This window comes from Cheilinus undulatus, linkage group 11, assembly GCF_018320785.1.
Source record: "Cheilinus undulatus linkage group 11, ASM1832078v1, whole genome shotgun sequence".
In the NCBI taxonomy this organism is placed as follows: domain Eukaryota; kingdom Metazoa; phylum Chordata; class Actinopteri; order Labriformes; family Labridae; genus Cheilinus; species Cheilinus undulatus.
In genome coordinates, this window is record NC_054875.1 from 49,482,935 (window position 1) to 49,504,239 (window position 21,305).

Sequence of the window (21,305 nt, forward strand, 5' to 3'; positions counted from 1 at the left end):
CAGGGTAAAGCAGTGGGTGATATATTTGACATCCAGCACCAAGGGTTAGGCTTAGGCGCCAAAAAGACGGACAAACACTGGCAGCTGAGTCCAACACCAAGAAGAAGCTTCTGCTTGGGACTTCCAGCATGGATTGGATGTAAAGCGACGCCCATGTCGGCCATCTTGACTGTAGTTGGGTCCCTCTCACACATTGAGTATCACTGCCGTAGAGGATCTCTGGAAGATGAGGGACACCAGACTTGAAAATCCAGACCAGCTGAAGGCTGCTATCAGAGTGATCTGGGCCTGTTCAGAGCAAAGACTCTACAGACTGAATCTACATTAACTGGAGTTCACACTCCCCTCAGGTGAGCTGCCAACACCTGATTATTAACCACACCTGGTTGGTTTTAGAGATCCTGACAGAAGCATTAGTCCTCCTGCCATTGTTCAGCCACTAGAGGGCGCCACATAAATACAAATATAGGTCATAGTAGTCAGCTGGCATGTTAGTGCTCATCAGGTTAGAAAAATAAAAGCCATCAAACGACCTTAAACAATCATGAATGTGCCCGGTTCAATCAGAGATCAGTGGGCAGGGCTGATGAGCGAGGACACCTGGTGGACAGGTGAGGGGTGGCAAAGAGCAGGTGTGATAGGAAACCAGAAACAGAGAGGATGATGGGAACACAAAAAGTAGAAACAGGAAGACAAGCAGACTGGAAACTGACTTTTATTTTGTTGATTTTTTAATTTAAATGTGTTTTATTTTGACAGAAACAAACGACCCAGAGAAGAAAAAAAAAGAGGAAAATCCTCTGCAGGGATTATGAAGGGCTTAATATAGAAGCTTAGTGACAGCCAGAGCCACAAACACCGGGAGTTTATCTGAGGGAGGATCGGCCTTTTTACAACGGTGATCAGAGGAGGAGGAGGAGGAGGAGGAGGAGGAGGAGGAGAGGAGAGGAGAGGAGGTAAAGAGGAGAAAGAGGAGGGGAAAGAGGAGGTGAAGAGGAGAGGAGGTGAAGAGGAGAAAGAGGAGGGGAAGAGGAGGAGAAGAGGAGAGGAGGAGAGGAGGAAGAGGAGGTGAAGAGGAGAGGAGGTGAGGAGGAGAGGAGGAAGAGGAGGTGAAGAGAAGGTGAAGAGGAGGAGAAAGAGGAGAGGAGGTAAAGAGGAGAGGTTTAGGATGGAGAGAAGGAGGTGAAGAGGCTGCGGGAATAAGGACAGAGGAAGAGGAGGAAGAGGAGAGGAGGTAAAGAGGAGAGGTTTAGGATGGAGAGAAGGAGGTGAAGAGGCTGTGGGAATAAGGACAGAGGAAGAGGAGGAAGAGGAGAGGAGGTAAAGAGGAGAGGAGGTGAAGAGGAGAGGAGGTGAAGAGGAGAGGAGGTGAGGAGGTGAAGAGGAGAGGAGGTGAAGAGGAGAGGAGGTGAGGAGGTGAAGAGGAGAGGAGGTGAAGAGGAGAGGAGGAAGAGGAGGTGAAGAGGAGAGGAGGTGAAGAGGAGATGAGGTGAAGAGGAGAGGTTTAGGATGGAGAGAAGGAGGTGAAGAGGCTGCAGGAATAAGGACAGAGGAAGAGGAGGAAGAGGAGAGCTTGAGGAGGTGGTATTACTTTCACCATAAGATAAAAGCACTTACAACCCTAATTCCAAAAAAGTTGGGACACTGTGTAAAATGTTACTGAAAAGCAGAAATGAGAATTTTACTATTTCATGAAAAATATTAAATCATTCTGAGTTTGATGGCAAAACATGTCAAAAAAGTAGGGACGGGGCTATATTAATCCTTTTTTTTTTTTTTTTTTTTAGCAATTTTTAGACTCCATTTTTCACAGATTGGTGAACCTCTGCTCATCTTTACGTCTGAGAGACTCTGCCTCTCTAAAATGCTCCTTTTATACCTAGTCACGTGACTGAACTCTTGATAACTAACCTCATTAGTTGCTAAATAGTCTCCCAGCTGGTTTTTATTACCACTTACTTTTATAGAGGATGGACGTGTTGCACATACATGCTGGCTTGTGGTCGTATCAGCCACGCCCCTAACCATGCATAACTCATATTCTTCTAAAAACCAAAACAAGGATTTAAGGAAAAAAGGCCCAGCAACAAAAGTAACCCACCTCTCAGCACCACACTAGAAACATCTGATTCTTGTCTGCAAAACAAAACACCAAGGTTTCAATCCTCTACATTTAGTTTATCACCTTTATTTCATTATAACATTCAGAATCAGGCCATCAGGAGGAGGAGGAGGAGGAGGAGGAGGAGGAGGGTTCAGGGTTTCCCTTTTGACTTTGTGTTGAAATTGCACATCAAGACTCCATCAGACCCCAGATTAGACAGTAATACTCCTTCCTGTGTGAAGGTCAGAGTCTCCTCAGACTGTCAGACTGTAATTTACCTGTGAGGATGCTGTGATCCTCTTCAGCTCTCCTCAAACACGTCTCAGTCCAATCTGTGACATGAAAACTCATCCTGTCCTCGCCTTCTAAACAGAAAAAAGACAAGCATGGTTCCTGCGTAGTCTTTACTGACATAAATCTATTCATCCACGAACGCAGACACAGACATGATCTCAGGAAAAATGCGTCTGAGACACTTTGATTCTAAATTAGGGCAACAACAGATCTCATGCATCTTCATGGTATTCATGGTTGAATTAAAAGCATGGTGTAGGCAGACTAACTTTGACAGAGTGTCCTCATTGGTGTCCTCTAAGTGGATTAAATTGACAGAGTGCCCTCATTGGGGCCCTCTAAGTGGACTAAATTGACAGAGAGTCCTCATTGGTGCCCTCTAAGTGGACTAAATTGACAGCAAGTCCTCATTGGTGCCCTCTAAGTGGACTAAATTGATGGAGTGTCCTCATTGGTGCCCTCTAAGTGGACTTAGTTGACAGAGTGTCCTCATTGGGGCCCTCTAAGTGGACTTAGTTGACAAAGTGTCCTCATTGGGGCCCTCTAAGTGGACTAAATTGATGGAGTGTCCTCATTGGTGCCCTCTAAGTGGACTTAGTTGACAGAGAGTCCTCATTTGTGCCCTCTAAGTGGACTTTGTTGACAGAGTGTCCTCACTGGGGCCCTCTAAGTGGACTAAATTGATGGAGTGTCCTCATTGGTGCCCTCTAAGTGGATTAAATTGACAGAGTGCCCTCATTGGTGCCCTCTAAGTGGACTTAGTTGACAGAGTGTCCTCATTGGGGCCCTCTAAGTGGACTTAATTGACAGAGTGTCCTCATTGGTGCCCTCTGAGTGGACTTAGTTGACAGAGTGTCCTCACTGGGGTCCTCTAAGTGGACTTAATTGACAAAGTGTTCTCATTGGTGCCCTCTAAGTGGACTTAGTTGACAGAGAGTCCTCATTGGTGCCCTCTAAGTGGACTAAATTGACAGAGTGTCCTCATTGGTGCCCTCTAAGTGGACTTAGTTGACAGAGTGTCCTCATTGGTGCCCTCTAAGTGGACTTAGTTGACAGAGTGTCCACATTGGGGCCCTCTAAGTGGACTAAATTGATGGAGTGTCCTCATTGGTGTCCTCTAAGTGGACTAAATTGATGGAGTGTCCTCATTGGTGCCCTCTAAGTGGATTAAATTGACAGAGTGCCCTCATTGGGGCCCTCTAAGTGGACTTAGTTGACAGAGTGTCCTCATTGGGGCCCTCTAAGTGGACTAAATTTATAGAGTGTCCTCATTGGGGCCCTCTAAGTGGACTTAGTTGACAGAGTGTCCTCATTGGGGCCCTCTAAGTGGACTTAGTTGACAGAGTGTCCTCATTGGGGCCCTCTAAGTGGACTAAATTGATAGAGTGTCCTCATTGGGGCCCTCTAAGTGGACTTAGTTGACAGAGAGTCCTCATTTGTGCCCTCTAAGTGGACTTAGTTGACAGAGTGTCCTCATTGGGGCCCTCTAAGTGGACTTAGTTGACAGAGTGTCCTCATTGGGGCCCTCTAAGTGGACTAAATTGATGGAGTGTCCTCATTGGTGTCCTCTAAGTGGACTTAGTTGACAGAGAGTCCTCATTTGTGCCCTCTAAGTGGACTTTGTTGACAGAGTGTCCTCACTGGGGCCCTCTAAGTGGACTAAATTGATGGAGTGTCCTCATTGGGGCCCTCTAAGTGGATTAAATTGACAGAGTGTCCTCACTGGGGTCCTCTAAGTGGACTTAATTGACAAAGTGTCCTCATTGGGGCCCTATAAGTGGACTTAGTTGACAGAGAGTGCTCATTGGTGCCCTCTAAGTGGACTAAATTGACAGAGTGTCCTCATTGGTGCCCTCTAAGTGGACTTAGTTGACAGAGTGTCCTCATTGGTGCCCTCTAAGTGGACTTATTTGACAGAGTGTCCACATTGGGGCCCTCTAAGTGGACTAAATTGATGGAGTGTCCTCATTGGTGTCCTCTAAGTGGACTAAATTGATGGAGTGTCCTCATTGGTGCCCTCTAAGTGGATTAAATTGACAGAGTGCCCTCATTGGTGCCCTCTAAGTGGACTAAATTGACAGAGTGTCCTCGTTGGTGCCCTCTAAGTGGACTAAATTTATAGAGTGTCCTCATTGGTGCCCTCTAAGTGGACTTAGTTGACAGAGAGTGCTCATTGGTACCCTCTAAGTGGACTAAATTGACAGAGTGTCCTCATTGGTGCCCTCTAAGTGGACTAAATTGACAGAGTGTCCTCATTGGTGCCCTCTAAGTGGACTTAGTTGACAGAGTGTCCTCATTGGTGCCCTCTAAGTGGACTTAGTTGACAGAGTGTCCACATTGGGGCCCTCTAAGTGGACTAAATTGATGGAGTGTCCTCATTGGTGTCCTCTAAGTGGACTAAATTGATGGAGTGTCCTCATTGGGGCCCTCTAAGTGGACTAAATTTATAGTGTCCTCATTGGTGCCCTCTAAGTGGACTTAGGTAACAGAGTGTCCTCATTGGTGCCCTCTAAGTTGACTTAGTTTACAGAGTGTCCTCATTGGTGCCCTATAGGTGGGCTAAATTGATGGAGTGTCCTCATTGGTGCCCTCTAAGTGGACTTAGTTGACAGAGTGTCCTCATTGGGGCCCTCTAAGTGGACTAAATTGATGGAGTGTCCTCATTGGTGTCCTCTAAGTGGACTAAATTGATGGAGTGTCCTCATTGGTGCCCTCTAAGTGGACTTAGTTGACAGAGTGTCCTCATTGGTGCCCTCTAAGTGGACTTAGTTGACAGAGTGTCCACATTGGGGCCCTCTAAGTGGACTAAATTGATGGAGTGTCCTCATTGGTGTCCTCTAAGTGGACTAAATTGATGGAGTGTCCTCACTGGGGTCCTCTAAGTGGACTTAATTGACAAAGTGTTCTCATTGGGGCCCTATAAGTGGACTAAATTGATGGAGTGTCCTCATTGGTGCCCTCTAAGTGGATTAAATTGACAGAGTGCCCTCATTGGTGCCCTCTAAGTGGACTTAGTTGACAGAGTGTCCTCATTGGGGCCCTCTAAGTGGATTTAATTGACAGAGTGTCCTCATTGGTGCCCTCTGAGTGGACTTAGTTGACAGAGTGTCCTCACTGGGGTCCTCTAAGTGGACTTAATTGACAAAGTGTTCTCATGGGGGCCCTATAAGTGTACTTAGTTGACAGAGAGTCCTCATTGGTGCCCTCTAAGTGGACTAAATTGACAGAGTGTCCTCATTGGTGCCCTCTAAGTGGACTTAGTTGACAGAGTGTCCACATTGGGGCCCTCTAAGTGGACTAAATTGATAGGGTGTCCTCATTGGTGTCCTCTAAGTGGACTAAATTGATGGAGTGTCCTCATTGGTGCCCTCTAAGTGGATTAAATTGACAGAGTGCCCTCATTGGTGCCCTCTAAGTGGACTAAATTGACAGAGTGTCCTCGTTGGTGCCCTCTAAGTGGACTAAATTTATAGAGTGTCCTCATTGGTGCCCTCTAAGTGGACTTAGTTGACAGAGTGTCCTCATTGGTGCCCTCTAAGTGGACTTAGTTGACAGAGAGTCCTCATTGGTGCCCTCTAAGTGGACTAAATTGACAGAGTGTCCTCATTGGTGCCCTCTAAGTGGACTTAGTTGACAGAGTGTCCTCATTGGTGCCCTCTAAGTGGACTTAGTTGACAGAGTGTCCACATTGGGGCCCTCTAAGTGGACTAAATTGATGGAGTGTCCTCATTGGTGCCCTCTAAGTGGACTTAGTTGACAGAGAGTCCTCATTTGTGCCCTCTAAGTGGACTTTGTTGACAGAGTGTCCTCATTGGGGCCCTCTAAGTGGACTAAATTGATTGAGTGTCCTCATTGGTGCCCTCTAAGTGGATTAAATTGACAGAGTGCCCTCATTGGTGCCCTCTAAGTGGACTTAGTTGACAGAGTGTCCTCATTGGGGCCCTCTAAGTGGACTTAATTGACAGAATGTCCTCATTGGTGCCCTCTGAGTGGACTTAGTTGACAGAGTGTCCTCACTGGGGTCCTCTAAGTGGACTTAATTGACAAAGTGTTCTCATTGGGGCCCTATAAGTGGACTTAGTTGACAGAGTGTCCTCATTGGGGCCCTCTAAGTGGACTAAATTGATGGAGTGTCCTCATTGGTGTCCTCTAAGTGGACTAAATTGATGGAGTGTCCTCATTGGTGCCCTCTAAGTGGATTAAATTGACAGAGTGCCCTCATTGGTGCCCAATAAGTGGACTTAGTTGACAGAGTGTCCTCATTGGGGCCCTCTAAGTGGATTAAATTGACAGAGTGCCCTCATTGGGGCCCTCTAATTGGACTAAATTGACAGAGAGTCCTCATTGGTGCCCTCTAAGTGGACTAAATTGACAGAGTGTCCTCATTGGTGCCCTCTAAGTGGATTAAATTGACAGAGTGTCCTCATTGGTGCCCTCTAAGTGGACTAAATTGACAGAGAGTCCTCATTGGTGACCTCTAAGTGGACTAAATTGACAGAGAGTCCTCATTGGTGCCCTCTAAGTGGACTAAATTGATGGAGTGTCCTCATTGGTGCCCTCTAAGTGGACTTAGTTGACAGAGTGTCCTCATTGGGGCCCTCTAAGTGGACTTAGTTGACAGAGTGTCCTCATTGGGGCCCTCTAAGTGGACTAAATTGATGGAGTGTCCTCATTGGTGCCCTCTAAGTGGACTTAGTTGACAGAGAGTCCTCATTTGTGCCCTCTAAGTGGACTTTGTTGACAGAGTGTCCTCATTGGGGCCCTCTAAGTGGACTAAATTGATTGAGTGTCCTCATTGGTGCCCTCTAAGTGGATTAAATTGACAGAGTGCCCTCATTGGTGCCCTCTAAGTGGACTTAGTTGACAGAGTGTCCTCATTGGGGCCCTCTAAGTGGACTTAATTGACAGAATGTCCTCATTGGTGCCCTCTGAGTGGACTTAGTTGACAGAGTGTCCTCACTGGGGTCCTCTAAGTGGACTTAATTGACAAAGTGTTCTCATTGGGGCCCTATAAGTGGACTTAGTTGACAGAGTGTCCTCATTGGGGCCCTCTAAGTGGACTAAATTGATGGAGTGTCCTCATTGGTGTCCTCTAAGTGGACTAAATTGATGGAGTGTCCTCATTGGTGCCCTCTAAGTGGACTAAATTGACAGAGTGTCCTCATTGGGGCCCTCTAAGTGGGCTAACTTTGACCAAATATCAAACATCCTCTACTACAACTACTACTTTGTGATCCTGTGAGTTTCTGTGAGGTTTTTGTGTCTGTGGATTCTCCACTGTGAAACTGTCTCTATAATCAGCAGGTGTGCACTCTACAGGTTTGGCTGAATCCTCTATTGTGTGATTTGGAGGATTCTAATGGTAAAAATGGGTTGAAAGTGTCTTTCTGTGCTCTGCCATGTTTTTAAAATCAGGGAAGATTTAGACACTCCAGTGTAACAGCCTCTGCCACGCTTCACATGGAGCTCTGCCCAGATGGATGTGAAATATAACCCATGCCATGGAGACGTGGCGTGTCAGGTTAATGCTGATGCTCCTAACACGATCTGCTCTCACACTGTAGTAGCTCTTTTTTTTTCACTGGTGATAATATATACACTCACTGCTGGCAGCTACTCTGATGATTATTATCTCTGCATGAATTTAAATGTTTTTAAATAAAGCAACCATCTGCAGGAGTCATATTTTTATTCTCTGCGCCTTTAATGCTCCAGCTGCCCTCCCCTTTAACACACCGAGATTTTTTCTGTTTAATCCCCAATTGGAAGAGAGAGAGAGAGAGAGCGTGTGTATGGTGTGTGTGTGTGTGTAAGAGAGAGATGAGCAGATAGATGGAGAGAGAGAGAGAGAGAGAGAGAGACAGAGAGAGAGAGAGAGAGAGAGAGAGTCAGATTAGTGAAGTGAAGCTGAAAAAAGAAGCAGAATTTGTCTCCCGGTCTCTCTCTCTCTCTCTTTGGATTTATCTGACCTATTCTCACTTTTCTCCTCCTGTTGGATCCAAATTCGATCACCAGATGAATCGATGAATTGATTTGCAGCTGCAGCAGAGGGGCAGAAGTGGATTTATCGCTTTAAATCGATCTTTTTGGCGGGTAAAATGCCGAGAAGTTGTCGGTGTGTGTGAGAGGAGCCGATGAGGATCGCAACGAGCGGAAACTGATCAATCGATTAAAGATGATGATCGGTGTTTGGAGCTGAGAGGGAAACATGTACGAGGAGAGGAGCAAAAGTAAGAAAGATTTCTGCTTCATTTTCATGTGGATCTGTTTGAGGTTCACAGCTGGACTTCCTGGGACTCCTGCTGTCCCACCACTGAAGTCATCCATCGATTAGTCTGTTTATTGATCGATTCATCCTCGTATTCATATTGACAGCACAAAGTCCAATACTTTATAGTTTATACCTGAGAGTTTCCTGGTTTTATTTCTCTGTTGGACAGTACAGGAGGTTTGGGGCTTTATGGGCTAAAATATGAGTCATTAATCATGATTATAATTCACAGATTAATCAGTAATAATCAATAACAGCAGCCTTTATCCAACATTAAAGCGAAAGAGTTTTTAAATTTTACCAACAAAACATTTTAGCATTTAAAATCGGACTGTTTATTTCTAACAATCACATCCAGGAGCTGAACTCTGCAGTAATTATCATACATCATAAATATTACTGGCATGTTTTTGCATTTCTAAAATGTCAGTGTGAATGAATCGCTCCGTGTATTGATCAGTAAATCGAGATGACTTGTTGACTTTTAGACTGATTATTTAAATGAGAGCAGTGTGATCTGGAACCAGGACTCAGATCTAGGAGACAGATTCTGAGAGCTTATTCTTTATTCTAACGCTGATGGAGCGCATGTACAAAATGACTCACTGACGTCCAAAGGTTCCCAGTGAATGTGACGGCATTTACACTTTTCAGGAGTTTATCTAACCTCACAAAGCAGATGGAGTCGCCCGTTTCCGTGTTTCTCACTAGAGAATCCATCTTTCAAAGCTCCCGTCTGAAGTTGCCATGGTTCGCGTTATTCCTCGGTAGCTGTGCACGTGCACCAGCCGGGAGCGGCTACGACGTGAAATGTTTTGTTGCTCTGATTGGCCTGTAAAGATGTGACAGAATGTTCATCCAATCACCCTCCAAGTTTTTTTTAAAGGCTCTGCCCTTTTCCCAACCAGCATCTATGGAAGGTTTACCAGATGGATCCAAATCCATCTGGCATGTCAGATTTGAGTTTAGCTGCTTCTCTGCATGAGTCACGTTAAGGTTTAAGACTAGAGGTTTGATCAAGAAATTACTTTGTTATGCTTTTACTTTGTAATTTGTGCTGTTTCAATCTAAGGGTACTTTACTTCCTGTTCTGATTAAAACCATTTTTTTAAATAAAATTTTAAAAAGGAATTTCTGGTAGATTTTAAGGTCTTTGCATGTCGGCTCCATTATTTTAAGATCCGTAATCCGAAACAATGTCACCACTTGAAACCTTGCACTCAGAGTCTGTTGCTTTTTATTTGTTTTCACAGTGAAAATTGTAGAATGTTGGAAATTTTTTTTTACTATTACAGTAAAAAGGCCCAAATATACTCGGGCAGAACGTACGCGGAACGGACTCCACGGATGTCCGCGTGGACCCAAAGCGGACGTCTGCGAGGCCCGTGCGTGCAAAGCTCAAATTTTACGACTGGACTGAGATGAACTGCTCCGTGATTTTAGATTGTAGTGTTAGAGGGGCGGGGTCAATCCCCACTGTGGGATCATGATATCATGAGCCCACATATTAGCCCCGCCCACATTATACCCAGCTGGGGAAGAGGTGAGAAAGTTTTTAACAGTCTAAATCCAGAATTCATCATTTGTAGATCTCAATGTTTTCACATGTTTACAGCAACCATCTAGAGTGTTCAGACACAAAGTTTAGATTTCACTTCACAGGGTCTTTAAAGAAAATAATGATGAGTCACACAGACCTCCTCTGTTGCTGTTGTAGTCCACCTGCTGGCTGGCTGCAGGAATGCTGGACGTCCCTTACACAACACCTGTTAAAAGCATTTTTTTACTCTAGAAATAAACTGGTTTACAGCCTGGTTCAAAAAACAAATGTGTCTCATTAGCTAACGTCTTCTTGTACTCTCACTTTACGGGGGGGTCTTTGGGCCGTTAGGTTGATCCAAAGTTCGGTTGAGACCGTGATTTCAACATGGAAGCCGCTTTAAGAGCCATTTGAGTCCACCTATTGTAAGCAAACCGCTGACGTTACGCAGGGTTGGTCTTTCTACAGTCTATGGCTAAAACTGGAGCACTTTGGGCACTTTCTAGGGCTCATACTTGGACAAACTAGTCCCAGGGCATTCAGCCAATCAACTTCTACTTTGGTGTTCAGCTAGAGGAGACCTGGATGGAGAAAAGCTGTCAAACTGTTTTCAGAATCCTAAAGGCGTGACCATGGTGGGATCTCAAATTGGCATATTCCTGAAAAACAGTAAGTTGTTTCAGAGTTAGATCTGAAGCTGCCTCCAGAAGGCTAGCTTTAGTGATAGCTTAGCTGACAGGAAGTTGAGCTCAGTGGGCGGGCTTTTGTCTGCTGTTAAGTTGAGACAGCGATTTCAATATGGAGGCTGCCGTGGATTGGCTACAAACACTGTTTGACTCCGCCTATTTAAAGCAGACGGCTGATTTGTCCAGATCTTTCTAGTCTGTGGACATAATGAGGGAGAAAAGCACTGAAAGACACTTCTGCCTTCATGCTGGATAAGGATGTGCCGTAGTGCTGCTTCCTGTTCACAGGTGCATTCTGGGACTGTTTCCAGCTGTCGTGTGTTTGTGTAGTTTAGACATTGTGCAGAAGTCTGTCTGTGATTTTTGACCAGTAAATCACTGAATCCTGGGCGTCTAGGACTTTTGTTTTTATTTCATGAGGACCAGCAGGGCTCAGCTTCACACATCAGCTAAATACTCCTAAATCAGACCAAACGTTTCCGCCTTAACATTTAGATAGATTATCTCCTGGTGGTTTTACTGGTTTTCCTGAGCATCTTTTTAAATCAACATACTCTATTTCTCATGTAGAAATATGTGAATCTGTTCAAACCCTTATCTCCCAGCCCTAGCGCTCATTGCTCTGAACCTCCTGAAGCCCTAGTTTTTGAGATTTTCTCACATCCTGCTGGATCTCAGACCTTCTGAAGCTGACCTTTGTCTCAGAGCACCGTCTTCCTCTCCTCCTGTTCTCTTTGCATCTCAAATGTTTCTGCGGCTGCTCATAATTTAAAACCCTAAATGTCAGCGACACATGAACGGCCGTGTTTGGAGGTCAGGCTGGTTTTCTGTGGGATCAGGATGTTAGAGTCAGAGAGCAGGTAGAGAAGAATCAGGGACTGTGGTTTTTAGCTCATTAATTTCATAAAAGGATCATGTTTGACAAACTGATGCAGGTTTCTTTCAGTGCTCTCTGGTTTTAAATCCTCCTGTTTCCTCTTTTGTGTTATTTTGTCCCCGTGTGTTTGCACGCGTTCTCTTGGGTCCTGTTTTATTTTGTAATCCTCGTCCCCTGTGTTTCAGGTCTAGTTTGACTTCCTGGTGTTTTCCCTCCACTCTGATTGCCCTCACCTGTTTCACCTGTGTCTCGTTTGTCACACCTGTCTCCTGCTCTGAATCGCTCCCTGTAGATCTGGGGTCTGTAGCCGTTTCTCAGAGCTAAGGGAGGATCTTCTAAAGCGTGGTACACACATAAAGATAATCGGGCTGTTTTTGTCCTGATTTTCCCCCTTCCCGACCAAGGACGGCAAACGCCGGATTATCTTATGTCTTGTAAGATTATCCTGTAAGATCATCCTGTGGTCTGAGGTGTGTTAAGAGTGAATTTGTCCCGATAATCGGCTCCGAAAACTGTCAGGGCCAACAATCGTAAATATTAAACTTGTTCAATAATCACGACCAAAAATCCTCGTGTGTGTGGGGAAAGCGGACGACTCCCAAGTCATGACTCTGACTGAATTGTGACGTGGAAAGAAATGTAGCCAATCAAGAGGCGAGCTGACTCTCTGTCAACATAATACAAATGAACGGCTTTAACACGGTTAACTGTGCGCAGTGTCTCTTTCTTGATGGCTGCCAGATTTATTTAGCTAAGTTACGTTTAGGCTTTAGTGTTACGAGGCTAATTACACGAGCCATTAGCTTCATTTGACAACAGCTCACCTCTAGCTCACACAGTAGACTATAAAGTCCGTGTTCGCTCTGTCTCCAGGATTTTCTCCACAGTCTTTTCTTTTTTTAGTTTGGGATTTTTCCATTTATCATCCCAGGAACACCATCATTCCCTCTTCTTGTATCACCTCTTCCATGTTGCCTGTTGTGTTTTCCGGTTGTTGTTGTTGTTGCTTTGTTTCTTCTTCTTCATTTTTGTTAGGTCACGTGTGATCACGCGAGATTTCTGGCTTGGAGGACGAGATTCTAGATCAGCGGTGGGACAGAATCCTGATGTGTGCGGTGTGCTGTGTTGAGATTATCGGAGCACACCACACACAGCACGATTAAAAGTGTTCAATGTCTGTTTTTTTATCTTCATGGGTCTCTGACAGATAAAACATGTCTTAAGATGTAGAAAATCCTGTATGTACCCCGCTAAACGGACGTTTCTGGAGGATACCGTCAGAGGACTGTTCCAATATCGAGGATCTTTAAAACTTTACCAAAGACTGAGTCCTTCAAACAGAGAATTTCTGAGGATGCACATTTGGATCCTCCGCTAGCAGGGATTACCCACAATCCAATGTGCACCGTTTTCCTTCTCTTCAAAAAGTTATTTTATGGCATCAAAGTGAAGCTGGACGGGTAAAAGTAGTGCCATAGAATATGATTATATTACCTAATGATATTATATGATTTAATTATGATGTTTTATATTTGTTGTGATTATATGATGATTTGATAGCACATTAGACAGCACTGGCTAAAGGTTGTTGTTAGCGCCCCTCCTATTTTGATTCTCGCCGCCGCCTCATATGTGGGCGTGACCCTTACTATGATGTAATCACGCCAGCCTGCTTCATGTGTGTTCAGGAGTTACCAAGCAGGACTCTGGCCTCTCTGAGAGTCCTGACTCAGGAGGATCCAGGATCCTGGACTTTGAAAAACAGCTTCTATTTTCCTGTCTTTTGTCGTTTGTCACTGTCTCATTAGCTCCTCCTCTAAGCTTCCTGTGCGTTTAGTGAGTTTTGTTTTGTGCACTTTTCCCTCGCTGATTTTCTTTGTGTTTGGACTTTTGTTTGCTTTTTTGGTTTATTAAAACCTTTCCTGCATTTGGGTTCTCTTGTTTTTGTATTTCTTTGCAAAAACTTGGCAGTTTTATTTATTTTCACCAACAGTCATTCTTCCGAGCCGACCTTAAACGCATCATAATGCTATGTTGACTCTTTAATCCAGATCTGTGCAAGAGAGGAAAGAACTTCAGTTTAATCATGCAGATAATCGGTCTGATATCAGCAGGGATGAAAATCTGCTGATATTTACATACATCAGCCTTACATATATACATATATGTATGTATATATGTATGTATATACATATATAGCCTTACATATCAGCTTTAAATATCAAATATTTGACTCTCCCATCATGCATCTGTTGCTGTGAGCCCTGAACATTTAGAATGAAGCCCCAAATAGAAGCTACCAGACGGTCTATTTTACGGTGGCCCTGAGAGCTCACAGCACTGCAACTTAAGAAAACACATGCAAAAAGACAAAACACAAGCAAGTTAAGAAAACATCTTCATCAATTTGACAACACATGCGCAGCATTTAGAAAACGCGCTGCAAAGACCAACACAACACATTAGAAAAACGCGCTGCAAATAGACCACAACACAACGGAAGTGTTTCCAGAGGACACTTTAAAGTGATGCACATGTTCGGACACGCTTATTGATGTTGTTGACCATAGATATGGATACGTAGATGACGCGTCCACAGCTATTAAACGTAGCCGCTCTGCATCTGCCGGTCCGCCATCTTGGAACTGGCGGGATTAGTGAACGCTCATTATAAACAAGCCCAATTCGCCTGTAATCCGCCCTACCTTGCTTAATCCTGAACCAGTCTACATGAAATTTGTTTTGTTATAAAGATGAAAGCTTGAACATCACACTGATTACTTACTGGAGTTAAATCGAGGTACTTATTGTGGGTCTGATCAACTTTAAATTAAAAATCCTATTATGTCTATGAGGTGCACAGGGAACATGTGTAATTGAATATTTAGAATCTATAATAAGATAGTTTTTGTTTCTCCAAATAGATTTATATAGATAATTTCTCTCCCTCTCATCTTGCAACTGGTCTTTAATCTAGGCTACATGCAGGCATACACTGGGAGTCGTCACGCCCTTTCTCACCTGATGATTTTTGAGTTTGCAGTGCATATTAGCCATGTGAGGACACAACGGCCGATCACGGCTTAATTACTCATGCAGGGGATGGATTTCTGACTGAAACACCCACAGAGCTAGCAGATTCCAGTAAAATTTTCTGAGCGGATCATCAGATGGGAGGCAGAGAGAGAGAGAGCTACATGAGGAAAACTAAAGTCTCAACAGGTAAAAGTCCCGACGAGTCACGTGATTTCTAATTTCTCATGATTTTCTTCTTTATGGTACAACAAAAAGTGGCAAAACAAAGAAGGAGAGAGCAAAGTTAAAGCTGAATGTTCCTGGCTTCTTTGATCATCTTTATGTTGTCTAAAAAGCCTAAATCAAACTGATACTCACACTGTCTGTACAGCGCGGTGCACACTGACTCTCTCTCTCTGCGGTGCATATAATAATGCTTATCGTCAAAACGAGAGAATTTTCCTGCATTTAAGTCAAATACCAGTCTTCTGATGACTGATTTATTGGTTTGTGGGACAGCAGAAAATGAAGGCAAATATATTTTTGGAGTGGGCGATAAGAACTGCGTGCTTTACTAACGCCAAAAAATTTTATATCACCTAGTTGTATATTTTAAGTATTGTATTTAATGACATTAAAATAACACTGAGTAAAAAAATAAATACTTAAAGCCAGGAGGTGCTTTCTGCCAGCAACATTAAAATGACCAATCTGGCTTTTAACATTCAGATGACGGTCAGTACTACACCTAGTGAAAGATTCCACATTTCCTTCCAAAACAGCGGGTGCATTGTATTTTAAATAAGGTAACAACTTTTAATAAACAACCTGGTCAGAAGTCCTGTACATATTTAAAGCCAGACCACCACCATCAGAGGGAGAAACCCATCGTATCTGTGGGCGTCAGCACAGGAAGTTGGCTTTTTCAATGCTGTCTGCTCATATAACTCTGTTGCACTCTCACTCTTTTGCCCTTGTCAAGATGGCGGCCCCAAAGACGTACCGTCAGATAGCGAACGCGTCATCTATGTCTTGACATCTATGTTGTTGACGTGGATTTTGAGTTACAGTGGTGTTTTTCAAGTGTTTTTGATTAATTTTAACATTGTGGTCGCATGATTCAGATTTTAGCCTATTGCAGTGATCTGCTGTTAAACTGTCGTTAGCCTTTTGCTTTTAATTAGCCTGCCAATTCTCATAACCTGATGAAATAATACACACAGTTAATTCACTGTAAAACCATAGACTGTATATAGTGTGAAACCATGTCAGCAAAACCCACCGGTAGTTTAACTTACTTGTCCCCTATTAAGGGTTCTGATAGTAACTATAGCCAGCTAACAGCGTGTTTCACACCATATACAGTCTATGGTTTCACAGTGAATTAACCGTGTGTATTATTTCATCAGGTTACGAGAATTGGCAGGCTAATAAAAAGCGTAAGGCTAACGACAGTTTAACAGCAGATCACTGCAATAGGCTAATATCTGAATCATACGATCACAATGTTAAAATTAATCAAAAACACTTTTTATCTCATTTTTCAGCACCACTGTGACTCAAAATCCGCGTCAACAACATCGACAAGCGTGTCCGAACATGTGCATCACTTTTAACTGTCCTCTGGAAACACTTCCGTTGTGTTGTGGTGTATTTGCAGCGCGTTTTTCTAATGTGTTGTGTTGGTCTTTGCAGCGTGTTTTCTAAATGCTGCGCATGTGTTGTCAAATTGATGAAGATGTTTTCTTAATTTGCTTGTGTTTTGTCTTTTTGCATGTGTTTTCTTAAGTTGCAGTGCTGTGAGCTCTCAGGGCCACCGTACTATTTTCCTGCTCCTCTCTGATTGGCTCAGCTGCTCTTTGACAGGACAAGGATGTGTACCTGGGAAAAACCAGGCAAAAGTCAAAAACAGGGCTATTTGATTACAAATTCCACTTAAAATCAAGAAATGTAGCCTGGACAGACATGTTCAGTGCCCAGTAAGTAGCCGGTAATGTCAAATTTCCAACCGATACAGATCAATTTGATGAAAAATATGCACTTTTTATTCATATTCTCCCTTTCAGATTTGTCAACATGACAAAAACACATGAAAAAGGGCATAAAAACACAACAGAACTGTATTTGAACATAACCTGAGGTAGTAGAAATGTTTTTTCACTTGAATAAAAATCATATAAACAATGAAAAAATAAAATGAAATTCTGTAAATAATAATTTTGGTCACATCTCACCCAGACATAGCATAAAAACTACTATGGGTGTAACGGTACAGAAAAATTTCGGTTCGGTACGCATCTTGGTTTCAAAGTCACAGTTCGGTACGTTTTCAGGACAGTGATTGAAGCGGATAAATATAATTTAATTTGAATTCTTTAATTAAATTTTATTAAAATAAATAGGCTGAATAAATTACATTTAAATTATAAATAAAGCTGCGACCTCCCTCCAAAAGTTCTTCAGTGATTAGAAATATTAATAAATAAATACATTTTTGAATAACTAGGTTATTTTCATTGATATATTGACATATTTATACCCATTCTTTAAACTCTAAAATTTCCCACTTACCTTGAACGCATCATCACACAACCAAGTTAGCTTAAGTATGCTAATTAGCATCTTTTTCGCCAATTTCAACACAGACTTCAGCACTGGACTACTTTTCTAACCAGTGGGACCTTCTACAAAGGTTGGAAGAACTTTTCACAGCCCATCTTGGAGGATAAAGAGTTTAAAGCCATGTGAAATCTGAGGATAACTTAACCTATGACAGCTGCAGAGTCCCTCTCTCACTCCTCCGAGGCTGAAGGTAAAGTTAATCTGACTCACAGAGCCAGAGCACCGTCGCTACAGCTACGGGTGATTTAAAAGAAGCTGGCGGCTCTTCTAACTCCACACGCGCCATCACTCTTCTTCTGTAATGGCGGTTGCTGGCAGCTTTTAGCCTCATTGCCGCCACCTGGACTGAAGTGAGAACTCGACTTTTTTTTAATACTCACGCAGACGTATTCGTCGTATTACTGCGCGCACCGAACCGTGACGGCCGTACCGTGACGGTACGGGACAAATACAAATACCGTTACACCCCTAAAAACTACAGTAGCACAGTTGTAGCTACAGTTGAAAAAGGACATGTTCTATACTCAGTGTCTTGCGGCTACTTCTGTTAGCATCGCTAGCCACGCTTCAAATCAATGCAGTGCATTGTAGATGAGCGTGGTTGCTAGGCTACATGGAGTGTTGCATTCACAGTCTAAAATACTGTTGGAATTTATGAAAACTTGTGAAACAGGTTGCACTCTGCATCTCTGGCATGAGCCACTCTGGGGTTGGTTCTGGGCCACATGTGGCCCCCGGGCTGCCAATTCAACAGACCTGGTCTATGATGTGCTTTTATTTTGAAGGGCATGTCTCCACTTCTTAGTTCCATCAGATCTTTTTTTTCCATCTCATGTTTAGACTGGTGCATCTCTCATTAAAAACATTTAGTAATTATTAGTGATGCATGATAAGAACTTTTTAACTGATAAGAGTAGATAATACTTTTAACTGTTAAGAAAAGGTTTATTTTATATAATAATGTCCATCTGGGGTTAGAGGGGTTCATATATAGTGATATTTAGAACCATCACTAACAGACATCACTCATGTTAACAGTTCTGACTTTACAACTGTTTTTATTCTTTTTTTCCTTTAACTAGAACATTTCTGTCACAAACAGCATTAACTAAGAACCCACATAGTTTGGTTTTAAAGAGCATTCTCATTTAACATCAGTTAATATAAATGTCCTGAAAAACTGTTAAATCTGACATGTCAGCTAACTTAAGAAGAATTCAGCCGCCATGTCCAGTCTGACATCATTCAGTATTAACGACCAAAGATGACCAATCGTGAAGAGACCCTTGGTCGTGGCTCTATACCGGCAGTCCTACGTCTCCCTGTGAGGCAGGCTGACAGACGGCTGTTGTCATGGTAACCAACATCACCAGCATCCACTATTGACAGACAGCGTTGTCCCTTTCTCTCAGAGATTTCTCCAGATCTGATGATGATATTATGGACCGTAGATGTAGGAGATTCAAAGCCTGAGCTGTTTTACATTGAGGAACATTTTTCTGAAATTGTTCCACAGTTTTTAGACTCAGTTTTTCACAGATGGGTGAATCTCTGTGAGGCTGTGCCTCTCTAAAATGCTCCTTTTATACCCAGTCATGTTACTGACCTGTTGACAGTTCACTTTATCAGTTTCTCCTCCAGCTGTTTGTCATTAGTACCACTTACTTTTCCAGCCTTTTGTTGCCCCGTCCCAACTTTTTTGAGATGTGTTGCTGCAATCAAATTCAAAATGAGCTCTCTTCCTCATCTCTGTAAGTCACAGTCGTAGTTTTCTATAGGCTGACACTGACAGAGAAACATTCAGAGTTGTTCTTCCTCCTCGTCTATTTCTGATTCAGACGGCTGCGAGCGTGTGGATGTGTCGGTATTTTTCAGTAACACCTTTAGATGATAGAATATTTTTATTTTAATCATTTATTAGACAATAACTAATCTTACATTATTCATAGCAGGGCTGACAGGAAACAACTCTGCATGCTGTCCTAAGAGGCTACATCACTGTGGAGGAATGCTGTCCCATTCTTCTCTGCAGGGTTGTTGTAATTCAGACTCATTGCAGGGTTTTCCAGCATTAACGGCCTGTTTGAGGTCATGCCACAGCGTCTCAGTCAGATCTAAGTCCAGACTTTGACTAGACCACTCCAGAACCTTCATTTAGTCTTTAGTCCATTCAGAGGTGGACTTGCTGGTGTGTTAGGGATCATGGTCCTGCTCCATAACCCAAGTGGTCATGACCTGATGGCCCAACATTCTCCTTCAGGATTTGCTGTTGGAGAGCAGAATTCATGGTTCTAGTGGTCCAGGTCCTGGTCCAGACCATCACACTACCACCACCACGTCTGACTGTTGGTCTGATGTTCTTCTGATGAAATGCTGTGTTAGTTTAACAGCTTTTCTCCCTCATTTTGTTCTAAACATGCTTTTAAAGAACAATTATGTACTACATACCAGTACTTTGTAGGCTACTGGTTAGACTGGAATGATAGCTGGTGTCTAGACTGGCCTGAGCAAAAAAAAGGGAAGGTGATGTCATCCTTTAAAAAACCCTGAAAGGATTCATCAAGGGCAGATGATGGAGTTTCCCTGTTGAGGCTTTTTCCCTCCATTTTTACCAAACAGTCGGCCATAGTTGGAAACTTTTGTAAAAGTGGGTGGAGCTGTCGAAGGTTAGGGTTCAAGAAAGTTCCTCTTCTGTCTGGTCAGTCCTCAGAATATTTCCCAGAAGTTTTGGGGATCATCAGGATGTTTTTAGTCAAATGTGAGACGAGCCTTTGTGTTTTTTTCTTGTCAGCAGTGGTTTTGGCCTTGGAACCAGTCTCTTTCTGATTGTTGAATCATGACCTCTGACCTTACCTGAGTCAGTGAGGCCCGCAGGTCTTTAGATGTTGTTCTAGGTTCTTCGGGGATCTCCTGGATGAGACGTCCATGTTGTTTTGGAGTCATATTGGTAGGCCGGCCACTCCTGGGAAGGGTCACCACCGTTCACAGTTTTCTCTGTTTGTGGATAATGGCTCTCAGTGTGGTCAGCTGGAGTCCCAAAGCCTCAGAAATGTCTTTGAAACTCTTTAGCCTACTTCACTTTATCAGACAGGTTCTATTTAAGGGATTTCTTCATTCAGAGGTCTGCTAGTAATCAGGTGGTACAAAAATGTGGCAAATTTTACTTAATTCATAAATTAATGAGGGGAAGTAACTTTTTCACACAGGGCCAGGTGAGTTTAGGTGGAATCTTTCCCTTAATAATCGACACCATCATTTAAAAACTGGGGTTTGTATTTACTCAGGTTATCTTTAGTTAGTTTGATGGAACATTACAGCTTGATATGGGTTATTCCTTTTACACCTGAAAAGATAAAGAGCAGGTGTATGGGTTGTCATGATCCATGAATTTTTAACCTTTGACATGACTCAAACACGTTCTTTCTAGATAACCTCCCCCAGAAGCAGAGACCTGCCCGTGGGGGGCAAGAGATGATTTCTGCATGGAGAAATGCAACTGGAGCTCAATGAGCAAAAATACAAACATTCTTAGTTCTTTAGTTACATGTGTGTCCTGAGAGGAGTGAAATAGTCTGGCAAAAGATAAAAAAAGTTCAAACTCACTGAGAAATGTCAGCAGGCAGGAGTTTAAAAATCCTCTGTCTAAAGACTGGATGGTCCAGCTCCATAAAGTAGTCTAGTAGTTGTGTAAAGATAATCTGATACGGATCGGTTAACCGATCTTGACGTCAGTGGTCCAAGTGCATCGGTCCATGGAGCCCTGGTTCGGTAAAAATGTGGCACGAACCGGTCTTTGGACCAGTTTTAATGTTAGCACGTTCTGCCATGCTCTGGCTCAGCGTCTGTAATCTCACGCGACCCGCGGTGACCTATAACCTTTAAACGAGAGTTCCGTT

General features: G+C 43.2%; 1 protein-coding gene across 1 annotated transcript in view; it reads left to right on the top strand.

The window, feature by feature from the left end:
• Positions 1-544: 544 nt before the first annotated feature.
• cacna1fb (calcium channel, voltage-dependent, L type, alpha 1F subunit) overlaps positions 545-21,305 on the top strand; it is a 108,491-nt gene continuing 87,730 nt past the window's right edge. The window contains 1 exon segment of the mRNA XM_041799068.1: positions 545-611. Within this exon segment, the coding sequence (XP_041655002.1) occupies positions 545-611 (67 nt within the window).